Below are 16,517 nucleotides of genomic sequence, written 5' to 3'. Positions count from 1 at the left end.
CAAGGCAAAGGGCATTTGATCACGAAGACATCCCTAGGGGTTTGAATGGAAAGCAAACACTGTCTTATGCTCAAGCAATAATAATACACTAAGGCCATGAGATGGTTCTGTTTATTACCGTGTATGGGGCTTCTGCTCTGACTTGCCTCTCAGCTAGGTCCGCTCTAAACTGTTCCACCACCCACAACTCAAGTACCAACAGTGGCAGAGCTGGGATTCGAACCTTTGAGCTCTGACCATGGAGGCCATACAATTAATTACCCACTGCCACATGCTGTGTCATCTGGCAGGGCAAGCTTGGTAGTTCAGAGCTAGATGTGTTTCTCCCAAACCAACTATGGAACATCCTTCCATCAGCACATTTTCCCTTCTGATGGCACAGAACGAGGTAGGAAGAGTAGGGGGTTGTGATCTCTGGAGAAAACTTCCCTGCTCTCAGGGGCGGTCCGGGCAGGCTGGATTGCCTGCAGTGTTTGCTGTGTCACTGGCAGCAGGACTGCCAGGGCTTCTGTGGGAACAGCACTTTCCAGCCTCAGAGGGGAAAATGGTGTCTGCTCCTTCCAGGATGGAGTCATGCTCTCCTCCAGAAACTGTGTTTACCACCTTGAATACTTGGGAATGCTGACGCTGAAAACTCCCAAGAATCAGAATTCAATCATTCACAATGCTTCAGGAATCCCCCCCAAGTTTGCTCATGCTACATTCTTCTTCTATAAAGAGAAAAATATGAACAACATAAAAACAAACTGAGAGCAAAAAAGAAATGAAAATATGTATTTAAGAAAACATTAAGGAATGTCTTGGAACCGGTATAGATTTAGCCCAATTTCCTGAAGTCCTACATCTAATTTAAATAGGCTGTGGGCTTTTAGAGCCAAAATGGACCTTTTGAGTCCACCATTTTCATTTTGCAGATGAAAGTCAGGGAGGTCCAGTGCCTCCGTCAGTGGCTGTCTGTCAGGGGCAGAGTACAGCCTATTGCACTTGATGCCTTTGGCCTTGGATGGACACAAGTTTTGAGCCCATATTCTTAAAGGTTTCCTTCCATAGGCTTTTGGGCCAAACACTCCCCTCACGGCCTCTCAAGTGCATCCCCAGCTTTCACAATCTTCAGCAAGCAGCTCTTTGCTATTGATGTGGCTCTTTGGTGCCAGCTCTATGAACAAACCACCGTTTGTTGCTTTTTAAAAATAAGCCTTTTTAGCTCTGGACAACATTCGGCCTCAGTATCCTGAGATGAAAGGTTGGTTTCTTTGCAGCTGACAAATGATGGCTTATGTCTTCTCAGAACGGCTGCAGCCCATCTTTGTTGAAAGCCCCAAAGCCTTACTTTGATAGCCCAGTGAGAGCACAGCTTCAGCCTGGAGCTTAAGTGCGCAGCACACAGACATCCTCCAAAGCAGGTTTGGCTATGTGGGGAGGGAAACAGCCAGGATCTCAAGGAAGGAGGAAAATAGAGATATAACTTAGAGCTGGAAAGAAGGAACAGAGTTGCTTCAAAAGCAAGGGGGAAAAAGGCAGGAATCAAGGTATGTAATTTACAGTATCCTGCAAGGATGCCTCTTACACACAGAATGAATGCTCCAGGTACAGAGGCACTTCTCAAACTCACATGCGAGAAGGGGCAAGATGGCCAATGGTGCCATCACATAGAAAGGAACACTTTTAGTTAACTCCATGTTGACATTGATCCCGATTTCTGTACCTTTGCAGTTTAAGAGGACTTCAAATTCTGCCACAGATGATCTGTGAGGGTCGTGATGTCAGTTTCCATATCTGAGACGGGAGATACTGGTAGTGCCTGGGCCAGCTTCATGAGCATGTGGCCTGTGTAGTAACTCAGGACCCCCTGCTCAGAGCCCACACTGGGTTTAATACCCTGCTATCACTATCTTGAAATTCGGGATAATTTTTCAACAAGGAGCTATGCGTTTTCATCTTGCACTGGGCCAGTGAATTCAGTAGCTGGTCCTGGTTAGTACCCCATTGTTTAGGTATTTGATTGTATAATATTTTCAGAGAGGGAAATGGGGGCGGGGAGTAACTGGCTTCCATTTTGTTGGGGGCACACAAAGTATGAGGACCAGAGGGGAAAATAAATGGAATTGTTTAATTTTCTTGCAAGATTCCAAAATTCTTAAAGACATCAGATTAGGAGTAAGATGATTTAACAGGGTGCAGCTGAGGGGCACAGCAGAGGTCAGGCAGGGACTTGTCCTCCAGCCTCGTCACGCACACTCGTCACTCACATCCCACGAGCACCCAGAGCACACTGCGCTCCCCATCTTTCCCAAACACCTTTCCAATCTGGCCACTCCTCCCTTCTCTCTGGGCCTGCAAAGCGCCAGCCCAATGCTCAGTCACGGCCTCCAGGCTACCCTCCCCTCCAGACCATCTCCCTGGACCCACTTTGCGGTCTTTGTTTGATCTTTTTAAAAAATGGCTTTATAAACAACAAGGTTCTATTGTATAGCACAGGGAACTATATTCAATAACCTGTAATAAACCATAATGGAAAAGTATATGAAAAAGAAAAGAATTTTTTTAAAGAATATATATATAGTATATATACATATATACATATAACTGAGTCACTTTGCTGTACAGCAGTAATGAACACAACATTGTAAATCAACTATACTTCAATAAAAAATTTAAAAAATATTTAAATGAAAAACAGTTTTATGGGGGAATTCCCTGGCGGTCCAGTGGTTAAGATTCTGCGCTTCCACTGCAGGGGGCACGGGTTTGATTCTTGGTTAAGGAGCTAAGATCCCGCATGCCACTCCGTGCAGACAAACAAACAAACAAAAAAACACCCCAGCTTTATGGAGATATAATCCACATACCACACAACTCACCCATTTACAGTTCAGTGGGTTTGGGCATATTACATTATTAAGTTTTTTGAAGTTGTAGTAACTACATGACATAAAAATTGCCATTTTAAGTGTACAATTAAGTGGCACTAATTACATCCACAGTGTTATATAGCCATCACCACCATCTAATTCTCAACTCTTGGAAACCTCTAATCTATTTTCTGTTTCTACAAATTTGTGTATTCTAGATATTTCATGTAAGTGGAACTATGCAATATTTATCATTTTCTCATTTCACCTAGCATAATGTTTTTAAGGTGCATCCATGCTGTAGCATGTATCAGAAGTTCATTCCTTTCTATGACTGGATAATATTCCACATTTTGTTTATCCATTCATCCGCTGATGGACACTTGGGTTGCTTCCACCTTTTGGCTATTATGAATAAGGCTGCTATGAGCATGAGTGTACAAATATCCCTTGGAGTCCCTGCTTCCAATTCTTAGGAGTATAACCCCTGGACCCACTGTTGACCCCTCCAGTCCAGCTGCATTCAGCAGCCAGAGTCATCTTTTACCAACACACACCTGATTGCATCACTCATCTGCTTACAACCCTTTGCTGGCTTAAGACGGAAGTGCTCACAAGGGTTTAGGATTAAGATGGAAGTGTTCTGGGGCTTCCCTGGCGGTCCAGTGGGTAGGACTCCTCGCTTTCACTGCCAAGGGCCCGGGTTCAATCCCTGGTTGGGGAACTAAAATCCCACAAGCTGTGCAGTGTGGCCAAAAAAAAAAAAAAAAAGATGGAAGCGTTCACCAAGGTCTCTGGGTCCCTGAGCTCTGGCAGCTGACCCCTCCACATCACCCTGCCCTGCCCTTTTCTCTCTGCTCCATGTCCTGCATGCATTTCTGGAGCCATGCTTCTTTGGGATTTCACATATGCTGATCCCTTTTCCTAATATGTTCTTCCTCCCCAAATATTGATACCTAGCTTTTGCTTGGCCAACTCTTCCCGTCTTTCTCACCCATGTTGTCTTAAAAAGGTCCCTAACACCTCCTAACCCTCCTCCTCCCCTCGCTGGGTCTCGTTCCCACGGCTCCTTGGCATTCCCTTGGCCTTGGCATTCCCTGTCCAATGTCTGTCTTCCTCACTGTACCAATGACTGATACTGACTGAGTACATACTCGTTCCAGGCCTTGTCCCACCCATGTCACCTGTTTCAACTCATTCAATCCTCACAATAAGCCTGACGCCTTTACAGGTAAGGAGGCCTGGGGATGCCGTCACACCTAGTAGCAGTGTCCACACTGGCAACTGCAAACCAGCGCATCCCTACGGGACAGTGGTGGCAGCCACCAGCCCTGAGGGAGCATGGTTCCCGTCCTGTGTTAGGAGTGTCCCCAGCTCCTAGCAGAGAATCCGGTATACGTAGGTACCTAATTCATATCTAAAGTAGATGGATGAATGGAATGGAAAGAACACGAGGGAACCGAGTTTTAAGCAAACGTCACTTACTGAATGGCTGCTAAGTGCTGGGCATCCTTACCCACCCTCCCTGCCTCAGTTTCCCCAGCCTAGAACGTGCACAAGAATACATAGGTCCAAGGGTTATTGAGAAGGTTGAATATTTTAATGTAAATTTTAAAAATCATTGTGCCTGGCAGACTGGGTCCCACTAACACATATTGATGTTTGCATTTGCCCCTCTGACCCCCTAGGCCAAGACAGGGAGGTAATGGCCGGAATCCCAGTTCTCCTGGCCCTGGCCCTGGCCCTGCCGGAGCACGGTGTGAGACGCAGTGACATCCAGCTCTCCGGGATCCTTGCGGCCCACCTCTAAGAGGTTCCCCCAGGTAGGCCAGCGAGTCTCCGTTTTCTCTGTCCAGGCCTCCCCGCCGCACTCTGCGGCGTGCGCGGTGCCGTTCAGAGCCGGCCGGCGCAGGGCGCCCGGGCCCGCCCTTGGGCCTCATGATCTACATTTCCGCGTCAGGCCCGCCGCGAACTTGGCATGCCCTCCCGCGGTGTTCGGGAACACTTTGTGCCGAGAGCCCGCCCGCCCGGCCCTCCTCCTTCCCGCCGGCGCCGCCTGGCCCGGACGCCCCGCGCAGTCCGCGGGGTTTGGGTTCCTGGACCCCAGGTACCCCACCCGACGCGCGGCCACGGAGCCCCCAAGTACTTGGCCTCCGTTCCCCCGAGCCCGAGCCGTGCAGCCCGCTCCTCCTCGCCCACGGGCTGGGCGTCCAAACGTAGGTTACACCGCGCGTAATCGAGAGGTTCAGAAGGATGCTGTGGCCCATTTTAAAACAAAGCCCATTTATTGCGTTCGGCGGCTGTTTGTGCCGGTCCAGTGTCAGATCCTCTGAGCGCGGCGGACAACCAGGACCCAAAGGAAACGTAGTCGCAGCGAAAAGAAACCGGCTCTGGAGCCATCTGATCCGTTTTCAGCACAATGCACATCCCTCCTCACCCCCCCCCCACACTCACCCCCAGCCCCGCGATGGTTCCCCTCCTGGCTGCGTAAGCTTTGGCGTCGGGCAATGCTCCGGGTCTCGGTCTTCTCTTCTGTGAAATGGGGATAACTGTGCGTGCTTGGTGATTCTGCACGTGGAGCGCGCTGGGTCGCAGAGACGTCAGTGTTGCGGTCCCACACCTCCAGTACCCCACCTTCCCGCGGCCCCCACCCCGGGGCTCCTGGGCTCCAAACGCGGCTCCGGCTCCTAAGTGCGTCACGGGCACCGGCCGCACTCCACAGGCGGCCAGGGCGAGGCTGGCACGGGGCCAGCGCGGGCCAGGCCAGGGGCGCTGAGCCGTCTCCGGGGCGGGGACCCGGGCGTGGAAGGCGCTAAAGTTGCGCGACCCTCGGCGCGCTGTTGGGGGCGCCCTCCGCGGCGGGCAGCGCGCCGGGGATCGGCCTCCGCAGCTCTGGGCGCCAGAGGCTACACTTTCCCTTCGCCCCCCCGCCCTCGTTTCCTCCCGCGCGGCCGCAGCGGAGATTTCCTCTCGGGGAAACCACGCGGACTCTTCCCGGGGCTCCTCGCCCCGCCCCAGTTCTCCGCCCCCTCCTCTTTGCTGGGGAGCCGGTGCTAGCCCGCGGCGGGGAGGAGGCTCTGGCAGCCTGGGCCAGGAGGTGGCAGGGGGCCGCGGAGCCGCTGGCTACCAACTCGCCCTGCCATGTGACGCCGCCCTCCGCCCAGCGACCCCCCGCGCGCCACGGGCCCGCGCCCGCGCTCTGTCGCGCCGCGCACCATGCTCCTGCCGGGACACGCGCGCCCACCGCCAGCGCCCCAGCCAGCACAGCATCCCGGCCTCCGCAGGCAGGCAGAGCCTCCCGGGCAGCTCCTGCGCCTCTTCTACTGCACCGTCCTGGTTTGCTCCAAAGAGATCGCAGCGCTCACGGACTTCTCCGGTAAGAAGCGACCTCCCTCGCGGGGCGCCCAGGTGAGCCCTCGGTTGGGGGCAGGCGCCCGAGGGGGCAAGGCCGGGTTGGTTTAAAGTTGGAGCGCGCTCAGAGCCAGTTTTCTTGCCTGATAATAGGAGCCCTTAGCATATTCAGTAGCTGCGCATGTGGGGTGGTGGCAGGGGAGCCCCCCCGAGAAGGAAGGGTGGGTAGGGTATTTGGAGTTTTTTCCTCAATGAGTTGACCTCCTCGTCAATTTCCCAGGGTCAGGGACCCGACTCCGATGGATGCGGGTCGGCTTAAAATACCTTAAACTGAGCCCTGTGCCGCGCTCAGCGCTGTTGGAACACGTGTTGTGGTCCACGTTGTACTTGGTTTGCTCTCCGCATAGTCCGGGTGTGCCCCAGCCAGCCTCTCAGGTGCCCACGTAAGGAATCCAGCCCAGAGGACACTTGATCTGAAGTCTGCGCACAGGCACGAGGGAAGCCCAAGGGGATGGGAGGTCTGGCGGAGATGCAGTAAGAAGATGAGTAGAAGCTTACAGAACAGAGAGGAGACTGAGGGGTAGGACTTGACCGCCAAAAGGCACCAGCGTCCCCCACCTCCATCCCCCATTGCCCGTCCCCTATCGCCTTAACAAAAAAAATAACGACTTCCCCGTCCCAGTAAAGGATGAGGCTTTTCTTTGGGGGGGGATTGCGACCAAGGCTTCCGCAGCTGATCTCAGATAGTTCTGGCGCTGTAGGTGTGGCGCAGCAAAGTGAGAGAAGTTTCTGGGTTGACGAGGCTATAGGAGCCGCATTCTTACGTTACGGCCGCGCTTGCTTGGAGTAACAACGTCCTTGCAATTGTATCGGACCTGGGTCTCCGTCTGGCGAGGTTGGAGGCCTTTCACCCTTTCCTCGCCCCTGCCCTGCCCAGGAAGCAGCTCTGAATCCTACTCTTCCCCTTCTCCAGCATCTTCTGCCAAGTCCAGGCTTCCCGCATCCCTGCCTGAGGGTCTTTTGTGGTATAATCATGGTAAACAGGAGTCGTTCCTCAGCCCTATTTGTGCAGTAGACTAGTACATGGCAGGGGACACTGGCCAACCAGAAGCTGAGTTGGGTTTCTAGCTTACTTACAGAGAAAGTCATTGTTAGCTGAGAGCCCTTGGGTCAGAGTTTCTTTGCTTTGAATATTTAATATCAAGGCAGTGTTTCCACCTAGCAAAGGAAGCCAAGATATGTCTATTTGGCAAGGAAACTGTGGTCCTTAAAATCCAGCGCCACAGGGTCAGAGCGCTACGGTAAATGTGCTGGGAAACTGCTGAATATCAAGTGCTATTGACTTTTTTTTTTTGGTAATAGAACTTTCTTGGCTGCTAGAAAAGTTCTCTCTTTGCTGGTTTAAGCTATGGAAAGCAGTTCTGAATTCAGCCACCATCAAGCTCTGAATATTGTTAAGGAAAGAACTGAAAGCCAACAAGCCCTTCTTTTGTGACATCATTGTAGCTGAACAAATATTGCTTTAGGTAAATCGCGGTGTAACCATTAGATTGTTTTCATAGATTAAAGACACTTAGAGTTTGTTTCTTTAGTGAAGCAGTTGCAATCCTTGAAGCAGTCTGTAAGTTACCACCCAAGTTTGGAATTGTCTATACGGAGCAACTGTTCCAGAGGGTGAACTTGAGCTATCAAACAGGGATGCTCTGCCCTGGGAAATGGATGTTTTCATACATGTTTTTTCTAAATGACTAAACAATAAAAGGAATTTTCTCCTGCTTTTGATGGGAACCTAAATTCCAGGGTTTAAAACTCCCTGAGCCAGTGTTGGGTCGGTGGTGATATTTCCAGGTGCATCCACAAGGAGTTCCCATGTTTCCTCTGGTCAGCCTTGCTCTTCAGTGATGTGAAGACCAGGGAGAAAGTGCCCGGGAGCCTTTTGGGAAGAAGAAAAGAAAAATAAGCTTCTCTGAAACCACAGACACACTCAGGTTTAGATCTAAATTCTATCTTGTGTGGCATCGGGGAAGTACTAGAAAAGGCTCAGGGAGAAAGATGAAGTCTTCAAAGCTGATTCATTTGATTGGAAAGTTAATGAACCTTTAGGGACCCCCTAACCATGTGACATATGGCGTCGAGGAAAACACCTAAGTTCCAAAGATGACAGTCTGAGGGTTCAGTTGAATGTTTTCGTTGAAGCAGTGGATCCTGATCACGTGACTCCAACACACACACACACACACACACACACACACACACACACACACACACACACACACACACACACACACACACACACACACACACACACACACACACACACACACACACACACACACACACACACACACACACACACACACACACACACACACACACACACACACACACACACCCCCCCCCCCCCCTGCCCACTGTGGTCTCAAAGCCTGATGCCTGCTTTCCTGGGGACAGGAGGTCCTATTCCTGCACTTGGAGGGGTGTGTAGAAACCAGTGCCTGAAAAAAGACACTGGACCCTCCCTGTCGGAGCCTGACAGCAATAGCTGAGAGCTGGAGAACAGCATTTGACAATGCAGTTACTTGCTTGTTTTTCTAAACAAGGAAACATGAAAAAGCCAGACAGAGGGAGGGTGGAGGGAACTTGGGACCCCTTCAACCTTCGTGAAGAAGGGGATGGAAGAAGGATGGTGAATCCAGGGGAAAGAAAGTGCCAGAATGAAAGGGGTCCCAGCTATTGTCTGTACCGTATAGGGCCTCCAGGGAGATTAACAGTGCAGGGTTTTGGAAAGTTACTTAAGCCTTTCTCTTCTTTGCAACTCCTCCTTGAGCTTTTTTCTGAGGCTGTCAGCTGGTGTAGTTTTCCTGGGTCATTGATTTTTTTTTGCCCCAGGGATTCCAGCATCGGATCTCACTGTTAATAAGCCAGAGGCTGCATCGGGGCCTCCTTCTCCGCCTCCATGCTCGTGACTTGTGCTAATCACCTCCAAGCCTGCTACGAAGCAGGCTCCCTAAACACCCCCTTCCCTCTCCTCCCTGAAGACATTGAGATGCTGCCAGCGGCCACTGGAAGGCTATCATCACTGCATTAAAAACACATCCCAGGAAGGCAAGAACAGTTCATGCAAAATTACTGCCTCTGATCCTTAATCCCAAACTCAAATGTGCTTGGCTTTCATCCATTTTCCTCTGGGATGGTCTTCTGTTCTTTTGACTGCATTCCCAATTTGAAGATTTAGCCTGAGAGGTCCACATTGATCACTGATTTTTTTTTTAATAGAAATGTAATGTCAGCATCATCTTTGTTCAAAGAACAAGGCAGGCTGAGGGCAGAGGGGAGGGAGGGGTGCCATTTTGGTTCCAGCCATAAAACGCTAAGGACCCTCTACATTTGGTCCTGCTTTAAAGCGTGATGTTTCAGCGCATCCCTGAACTTAGTTTGCCATGTCCCCCAGGTCTTGTTCATTTTCTTGGTGGTTTCCCTCTTTGCCGAGAGCAGGCACAGTCTTCTCCTTCTGCTCTTCCCTTTCTCCCTCTTCTGTTTTGTTTTTTTCTTTCTTTCCTTTCTTTTCTTTCTTCTCTTTCTTTTCTTTCTTCTCAAGTTCAAAGTGATGGATGGGCTGATGGGCAGAGAGGGAAGGAAAGGATGGAAAATTCATCAAGTTCCCCCTTGGATTCCTAGAAAACTCTTGACTTTTGACAAAGTCGTCATGACCGTATGTTTACACGTTTGGTTTTACCCTAGGGCACGTAGTGGTAAATGTGGGAAGCAGAAAGGAACGGAGGTGAGAAACAAGGGGAATGGAGCAGCTTTTAAGGCCTTCCTTGTACCCAAATGTCCTCAGACCTCAAAGAAAGGGCACTGCACGAGAGAAGTGGGTCTCTGGGCTGACGTCCTACCTCCCGCCCCGGGGAATCAGTAGCCCCCAAGCAAACAAGACGTGGGGCCTGTTATCAGATCATTGGCTGCCCAGCACATAAGCCCCATCCTAGCTCCTTATTTCATTGGTCAGGAATTTCAGAATGTAGGAAAATGGTCATTCAGTTGATCTTGGGGGCTCGGAGGTGGGAACTTGGTCGTGATGGAGTTGTCCATTTAGCAGAGGTTGAACCCTCCTGTTCTGTTCAGAGAGGCAATGGGTCTCAACCCTGGCTGCACACTAGAGCTGCTTGAGTCTAAACAAATGTATGGATGCTGTAGCAGCAACTCAAGGCTTCTGATTTAATTGATCTGGGAGATCCAGACATTGGTCTCTTTTTCAAAGCCGCCAGGCAATTCTAGTGCACAGCCAGAGTCGAGAACCACTGCTCTGGTGTCAGAGGGCAGGGCTGCCTCCTGTCTTTGTGTCAGTTCATCCAGGGGGTTACGGGCATGATGGCGTCTCCCTTCACCCCCCCCCACACACACCCCAGGGCTCACCACCAGGGAGACCAGGATGTTTTTTCCCAGCTCTCAGTTTGCCACTGCATCCCAGCACACACGTATGCACACACTTACACATACATGCACGTGTGCCTATGTGCACACACACAGCTCTTCTTTCTAGTATGCCTTGGTCACATCATCCTTTTATTCAGGATTGTCTTCATTTTCAAAACTTTTATGGAGCGAAAAGCCAGCTCGTAACAAAAGAAAAAACAAAGCAAATGTCTGAAGGAGTTGTCCAGCTGTCACAGAAGAAGAGGGATGAAGCGTAAGTGTCTCAAAGGGCTAGTCTGTTTCCATGGAAAGTAACAACGTTTGAAAAGTGTTCTCCCAGCTCTTTCTGTAGCCCAGAAGAGGAGTCTGGGTAAGGGAGTGGTCCTGTTATTGATGGCTTTGGTCTCCCAGGCGCTTTATTGGAAAGGGCAGCCTAGTAGCCGTTTCAAGGAAGGAGCAGAAAGGAAGGGAATAAAAATTATTTGAGCACAGGGTTATCTGATTTCATCCTCATAGCAACACCGTGAGGTAAGTAGTAGTCTCACTTCACCCAGCCTCAGAGAGGTTAAGTGACTTGCCCAAGACCTGCCAGCTAGGAGGCACAGCAGAGGCAGACCCTAACTCCAGCCCAGGAGTAGGGCCAGGCTGGGGGGCTTGGCCCGTGTGGGTGCTGAGTGGGGGACAAAGCCAGAGAAAAAGTGCCACAATTTGCTTAACCTTTCTATATAGTCCTTGGATTGACAGTGGTGGTCTCAGTTGCCCTCTGAGTAGACTGACCTTTTCCCATTCCTTCCTTCCACATCTTCTCATCACAATTCATCCATAGTGGGTACAGGCACAAGGTGATTAGTGGATACAGGAGAAAAATGTTAGAACTTCCGTTCTTTTCTATCTTTAAAAAAGAAGTTATGTTTTGCTTATAATTAACATAAAGTTGAGGGAGTTCCCTGGCTGTCCAGTGGTTAGGACTTGGTGCTTTCACTGCCGTGGCCCATGTTTAATCCCTGGTCAGGGAACTAAGATCCCATAAGCCATGCCATGTGGCCAAAAACAAAAACTAAAAACAGAAACAAAAAACCATACAAGTTGACAGTAGAACAGTACATAATCTCTTTTTTTAAAAATTTATTTTATTGAAGTATAGCTGATTTATAACATAATTTCTAAATGTAATATAGTGGAGATGTGTTCTCAAAATGTTTTTACTGATGGGGTTCATGATTTAAAAAATTTGGAGACCAGTGGTCTTCTCAGCCATCCTGTCAGCACCTTTAAAATTCTTGAAAAGACACCACTTTGGAAATAACATACACTGAAAGAACATCTGCTCCCATGTGTCCCAGCCCTACCCCTACCATGCCCACTACCCTAGTTAACAACTGCTAGTAAAATTTAGAGGCAGGATGTGAATCCCGTAACTGTCTTGTTTCAAAAATCCACACTCTTGTCATTCAAGCTAAGTAATGGAGGTGGAAGCTAGCTAGGGGCAAGGCATTCTGAACTTTTATGATACTTGGCCACTATTTTATTTTATTTTTTAAATTTATTTATTTATTTATTTATGGCTGTGTTGGGTCTTCATTGCTGTGCATGAGCTTTCTTTAGTTGCAATGAGTGGGGGCTACTCTTCGTTGCAGTGCGCGGGCTTCTCATTGTCGTGGCTTCTCTTGCGGAGCATGGGCTCTAGGCACGCAGGCTTCAGTAGTTGTGGCACTCGGGCTCAGTAGTTGTGGCTTGCAGGTTCGAGAGCTCAGGCTCAGTAGTTGTGATCCACAGATTTAGTTGCTCCACAGCATGTGAGATCTTCCCAGGCCAGGGCTCGAACCCATGTCCCTTGCACTGGCAGGCGGATTCTTAACCACTGTGCCACCAGGGAAGCCCTCAGCCACTATTTTAATGAGGCTGATGTGTTTGTATCTTTCTGGAAGGAAATAGCTTCCCTGAATAACATCAGTCCTAGAGTCACCTAGATTTTAGCGATAGAAGGAGACTCTCAGGTGGGAGGGTGGCTGACCAAGTGATTCTAATCTGTTTTCTCTGAGCTTCTCTCTTTCCCTGTGGGGTCTCTAATTCTGCTACCCCTTAGCTGGCCCCTATGTGTGCACCATCTCAGTTTAAACTCTGACCCATCGTAAGGGGTATATTCTTTACTTGGTTCCCTTAGCACAAGTAAGAGAAGGTAGTTAAAAATACTATAGTGTATCAAGAACATAAAGCACTGTGTGCCACACAGTGCTTTAAGGACTTCATGTTTATTAACTCATTTAATCCTCAAAACGCTACGAAGGGAATACTGCTATGATAAGTTGAAGAAATAGCATCAAGAGAGGCTAAGTAACTTTTGGGGATTTGAATGCAGGCAGCTTCTCTAATACTAAAACAAATAAATGACCAGTTGTTTAAAACAGTGCCACTTCTGTAATGTTTATCTCTTAATATACCAGATCCAAATCTTGCCCAGGACTTACAGGTATTGTCCATTCCCTGTCGTGTCTAGAGATAGCACCATCCAGCCCCAAATAACTGATTACAGGATAGGATCTATAATTCATTTCTGGAAATATGGTGGAACTGGTGTTCTGGAATTATTTCCCCAACAAAACACTTAGGGCTGGTGAATAAAACATAACAAAGATCCTTTAAATGCATGAGTGAGTGACTAAATGCAAGGAGTAGCCAGGGAACAAAAATGAAGAGGGATCAGAGAACTGAAGAATTTTGCTGGCACCAACCCTATGGCTACACTGGGGCCTTTGATGAGCTTTATAACCAGGATTTAATAGGTACATGAGGGCAAGAGACAAGGCATTAGACCAATGTCAAGTGAGAAATTGGAATAAAGATCTCCTTATAAGGCCAGGACATGGAAGGGCTAAACACTCATAAAAAGATTCATGAAAAACAAATCAGCCTTCTTGTAAAGAAAGATGACAAGGAAACATCTCAGCTTAGGTTCAGGATTGGAGGAAAAAATAACCTCTGTTGAGACTATGTAACCACAGGTCTGCCTTTTCAAGAGTCTGGGTTTTGAATTCACATTGCCTTTACCAGGAAACCCAAGCTGAGAAACTAAGAAAGTTGTCCCAGGTTAGTAGTGCCCCAGAGTGCCTGGGAAAAACACACAAATACTCCCTGCGTAGAAACATCAACACAGGCCCCACAGATTCTGATAGATAAAATTCTGCTGATTATGAACACAGTATCCAAAATTACACTATATGAATAATAGTCAGCAACAAAAACAACAGAGTTTTTAATAAATAAAATAGGGAATATAAAACATAAAAAAATAAAAGAGAGAATCTAAAGCATGAAGAAAGAATGAAAGGCTATCAAGAAAGATCAGGCTTTTTTTTTTTTTTTTTTTTTTTGTGGTACGCAGGCCTCTCCCTGTTGTGGCCTCTCCTGTTGCGGAGCACAGGCTCCGGACGCACAGGCTCAGCGGCCATGGCTCACGGGCCTAGCCGCTCCGTGGCATGTGGGATCTTCCCGGACCGGGGCACGAACCTGTGTCCCCTGCATCGGCAGGCGGATTCTCAACCACTGCACCACCAGGGAAGCCCCAGGCATATTTTTTTAAGGAATCAAATATATGTACTAACATGAAAAATATATTCATTGAAGTTCAAAGCTTGATGGGTAGATTAGATGCAGCTGAAGAGAGAAATAGTGAACTGGAAAATAAAGCTGGGAAAATTATCCAGAATGCCACAAAAGAGATAAAGATATGGAGAAAAGTTTATAAGACATGGATAATGGAATGAAGGTTCAACATACAGCTGATCAGTATTCCAGAAAGGGAGAATAGGGAAAATGAGGGAGAGGCAACACTCAAAGTGATAATACCTTAGAGTCAGTTTTCAAGAGTTGATGAATGATTCAGATTCAAGCATCTCAAGCAAGATAAATAAAAATAAATTGATGCCTATCATATTAAAACTACAAAATGCTAAAACAAAGTGACAGTTTTAAAACGATCAGAGAGAAAAAAAATTTTCATCTATAAAGGCTTTCCCATAACAGTGAGAGCCAGAAGCCAGTCAAATATTTTCCAGGTTCTGGGGGAAAAAAATCGTCAGTGCAGAGATATATACCCAGCTAAACTATCTTCAAGAGTGAGTGTGAAATAAGGGCATGTTTACCACTAATAAATCCTTACTGAATGAATTACTAAAGAATATACTTCCTGAAGAAGGACACTGAGTCTAGAAGGAAGGCTTGAGATATAAAGAAAAGAAATGATGAGCAAAGAAATGGTATCACTTCTAATGCATTTTACCTATATTTTTTGCTGTCTGCCCGCTTAGAGAGTGTCATTTCCTTGCCTTGAGAGAGATGTTCTCTAAGATACCTTGTCCTTTTGGCAGCTAAAATCAGGAGATAGCTTTTTGACCCAGTTGAACTCTTACACTGACTTATGACTTTCATCCTGAGGGTACCCAGTGCTCCTTACCAGGTGGGCATCAGTTCCCTTGTGAGGACACAGTGGAAGGTCTGTATGAAAGAACAAGAAATGTTCTCAGGTCTTTCAGGTATCAGATGCTGTGCTAGGTATCATATAGGCCTACTCTAAAGAGTCAGTTCTGTCCTGAGAAAGCTTCTTTCTCAGTGGTTTCATAGTCACACAGATAACAAAGCAGTTTGAGGGATGAAGAACAGATTTGGAAGGTCACATTCTCAAAATGGTATCCAAAGCACAGAGCTTGGAATGGAGGGTTTAGTAGTGTATCCATAGACCTACCAGATGACACTGCCCATGTATAGGTTTTACATTTTCACACCTGCGTTTCAGGACACCTGTATCACTTGCTCACTCAGGCTCCTGGTTAGGTTTTACATTTTCACACCTGCATTTCAGGACACCTGTATCACTTGCTCACTCAGGCTCCCGGAGATGAATTTCTCCTTCATTAACAAGTTAGGGAATGAAGCGATGCTTGGGGCTAGTTTCGACCTGAGAGTCAAGTTTTCTATACACAGAGAAGCAGGCAACATTAAAATTCAAAACTCAGGCCACTGACTCTGAAATGTATGTTTGCAAACTGTCTGATTTCATGTCTGCCTCAGATGTCCCATGAATACAAATCACCTCATTTGGGGTTGGAGGAGCAGGGAGGAAGAAACCTAAGAATGATCTCCAAAACAAATCTTTAATTCGGATGAGGATAATAGAATGTAATCCCATTTCAAGTCTGTCAGCATTCCTTTGATGATTACAAATGACTCCCTTTTCCCCTGCAATGTGGGGGAATAATCTGGATAAAATAACCCTTTTTGTCTGTGAGGGCCTGAGCGACGCATACTCATGACAGCTTTCAGAGTAGTGTTTCAGAGTCTGAGAAGGGCGCTCTGCTACCAAGTCCTTCCCTTTTTACTCTTGACTTAGAAGATTTTTCCGTCTTTTCATGTTTGGCGGCTTCCGAAGGTCTCAGGTTTAGAAATCATAAATCAATCGTAGTACTGTACTCTGGAACGAGAGAGACCTGGGTCACGGAGCCCTTTCTCCTCTCTGTTTGTTCAGCGGGAGACAGGTGGAGATGAGAACGCACGATCTTATCTAGAAGGCCAATTTGTACAGCTTTTGAGGGATACACTTTAAGGAGTGCAATTATAGTCTCCTTTCTATTAAAAAAATGTACACTGACTCAAGTTCAGGCTCACACACCTCTTTTCTGTCCATTTGACGGTGAAATTAAGGGACAGTCGTTTTTAAACACCTTCTTCTATTTTGTGAGGCCTAAACACACCTTCCAAAGCTAACAATGCCAAATGCTTTGTGGACAAGTCAGACCGGATATAAAGACTCGGGTGCCATCTGCAGCCTCAGGATGAAAAGGGGCCTCAAAGGCCCTGGTGCTGCGGGACCTGCTGTGTGGAGTCTGTCCTGCAGGCTGTGGA

The 16,517-nt window shown here is 47.9% G+C and overlaps 1 protein-coding gene across 2 annotated transcripts in view; it reads left to right on the top strand.

Moving 5' to 3' along the window:
• Window positions 1–5,331: 5,331 nt before the first annotated feature.
• EVA1C (eva-1 homolog C) overlaps window positions 5,332–16,517 on the top strand; it is an 85,613-nt gene continuing 74,427 nt past the window's right edge. For both annotated transcript variants that reach the window (XM_081234754.1, XM_081234753.1), the window contains exon 1: window positions 5,332–6,228. In XM_081234754.1, the coding sequence (XP_081090880.1) occupies window positions 6,069–6,228 (160 nt within the window). In that variant the 5' untranslated portion in view covers window positions 5,332–6,068. The remainder of the gene's footprint in view (window positions 6,229–16,517) is intronic.

The sequence above is a fragment of the Mesoplodon bidens genome (genome assembly GCF_964165515.1).
Source record: "Mesoplodon bidens genome assembly, chromosome: 5".
NCBI classification, from domain to species: domain Eukaryota; kingdom Metazoa; phylum Chordata; class Mammalia; order Artiodactyla; family Ziphiidae; genus Mesoplodon; species Mesoplodon bidens.
Note: the sequence above shows the minus strand (reverse complement) of the source record. Positions and strands in the feature narration are given on the sequence as shown.